At 62.3% G+C, this 1,488-nt stretch overlaps 1 protein-coding gene across 1 annotated transcript in view; it reads right to left on the bottom strand.

Annotated features, from left to right (window-relative positions):
- Nucleotides 1-259: 259 nt before the first annotated feature.
- The window catches only part of LOC307074341 (gamma-aminobutyric acid receptor subunit alpha-5-like), a gene marked incomplete at its 3' end in the record, with an annotated part of 22,478 nt that continues 21,249 nt past the window's right edge, over nucleotides 260-1,488 (bottom strand). Inside the window, exons 7-8 of the mRNA XM_079734452.1 lie at nucleotides 1,250-1,461; nucleotides 260-604 (exon numbers count right to left, since the gene is read on the bottom strand). Coding sequence (XP_079590578.1) covers nucleotides 260-604; nucleotides 1,250-1,461 — 557 coding nt within the window. The remainder of the gene's footprint in view (nucleotides 605-1,249; nucleotides 1,462-1,488) is intronic.

Raw genomic sequence — 1,488 nt, 5'->3', positions numbered from 1 at the left:
TGGACGATTGTTCCAACGGAACTCCTTACACACACACGCGCGCGCACACACACACACACACACACTCATTCACACACACACACCCTTTATAGTTCCATATCCTGTGGCCTGTCCCAGGCGATATCACGACGGGGAACAACGTTTGCAAAGAGAGAGAATAGAGGGCTCTATCGGGGGGGGGGGGGGGAGGTGAAGGTGGGCGATGGGTGTGGGTGGGGGGGGTTAGGTCAGGTGTGCATACGTGGGGGGCAGCCGGGGATTACGTGGAGGTGGGCACCCCTTTGACCATGGGCTCGCGGTTGAGGTAGGTGGCCCAGTACACCAGGTTGAAGGTCCCGAACAGCACGGGGAACACGATGCGTGACATCTTGTCGATCTTGCTCACGCTGTTGTACGTCTTCTTGGGGTCCAGGGCGCGCACGTCGGAGGCGGAGCCCCCCATGCCCACGCCCACGCCGATGCCCACCGAGCGCAGCTGCACCGAGGTGGTGTTGGAGATGGTGGAGATGGTGGCCGACAGGTCCTTGGTGAGGTTGGGCGTGTAGTTGACCCCGGCCGTGCACGCGTTGTTGGGCTTCTTGGAGAGCACCATGGGGTCACGCTTCTGTGGAGGAGGTGGAGGAGGAGCGGGTTGGAGGAGGAGGAGGTGGAGGAGGAGGAGGAGGGAGGTGGAGGAAGAGGAAAGGAAGGAGGAGGGAGGCGGAGGAAAGAGGGTGGAGGAGGATGAAGTGGAGGAGGAGGAGGAGGTGGAGGAGGAGTGGGTTGAGGAGGAGGTGGAGGAGGGAAGAGGAAAGGAAGGAGGAGGGAGGCGGAGGAAAGAGGGTGGAGGAGGATGAAGTGGAGGAGGACAGCGGAGGTGGAAGAGGAGGAGGAGGAGGTGGAGGAGGAGGAGGAAGAGGAAGGAGGAGGAGGAAGAGCGGGTTGGAGGAGGAGGAGAAAGAGGTAGGAGGAGGAAGTGGAGGAGGAAAGTGGAGGAGTAGGAGGAGGTGGAGGAGGAGGAGCGGGTTGGAGGAGGGAGGAGGAGGAAGTGGAGGAGGAGGAGGTGGAGGAGGAGGAGGAAGAGGAAAGGAAGGAGGAGGGAGGCGGAGGAAAGAGAGTGGAGGAGGATGAAGTGGAGGAGGAGGAAGCGGAGTAGGAAAGCGGGAGGGCCAAAAGCAGCAAAGGGTCAGTCGCACCCGTTTAACCACCCCCTCGCTAAGCGACTGGGCGGCGTGTCGCCATGGTGACGGGGGGAAGGGCGTGTCCTCACCTTGGGGTGCTGCGCCTCCAGGGCCTTCTTGCCGTCCCAGGCCCAGCTCCGCTTGGTGAAGTAGTTGACGGTGGCGAACTCGATGAGGGCGGAGAAGACGAAGGCGTAGCACACGGCGATGAACCAGTCCATGGCCGTGGCGTACGCCACCTTGGGGAGGGAGTTACGGGCGCTGATGCTGAGCGTCGTCATGGTGAGCACCGTGGTGACGCCTGGGTGCAGGAGGAGGAGGAGGAGGA

The sequence above is a fragment of the Pollachius pollachius genome (assembly GCF_949987615.1).
Source record: "Pollachius pollachius genome assembly, chromosome: 4".
Lineage (NCBI taxonomy): Eukaryota > Metazoa > Chordata > Actinopteri > Gadiformes > Gadidae > Pollachius > Pollachius pollachius.
The sequence above is the reverse complement of the archived record's forward strand: the minus strand, read 5'-3'. Positions and strand labels throughout refer to the sequence as shown.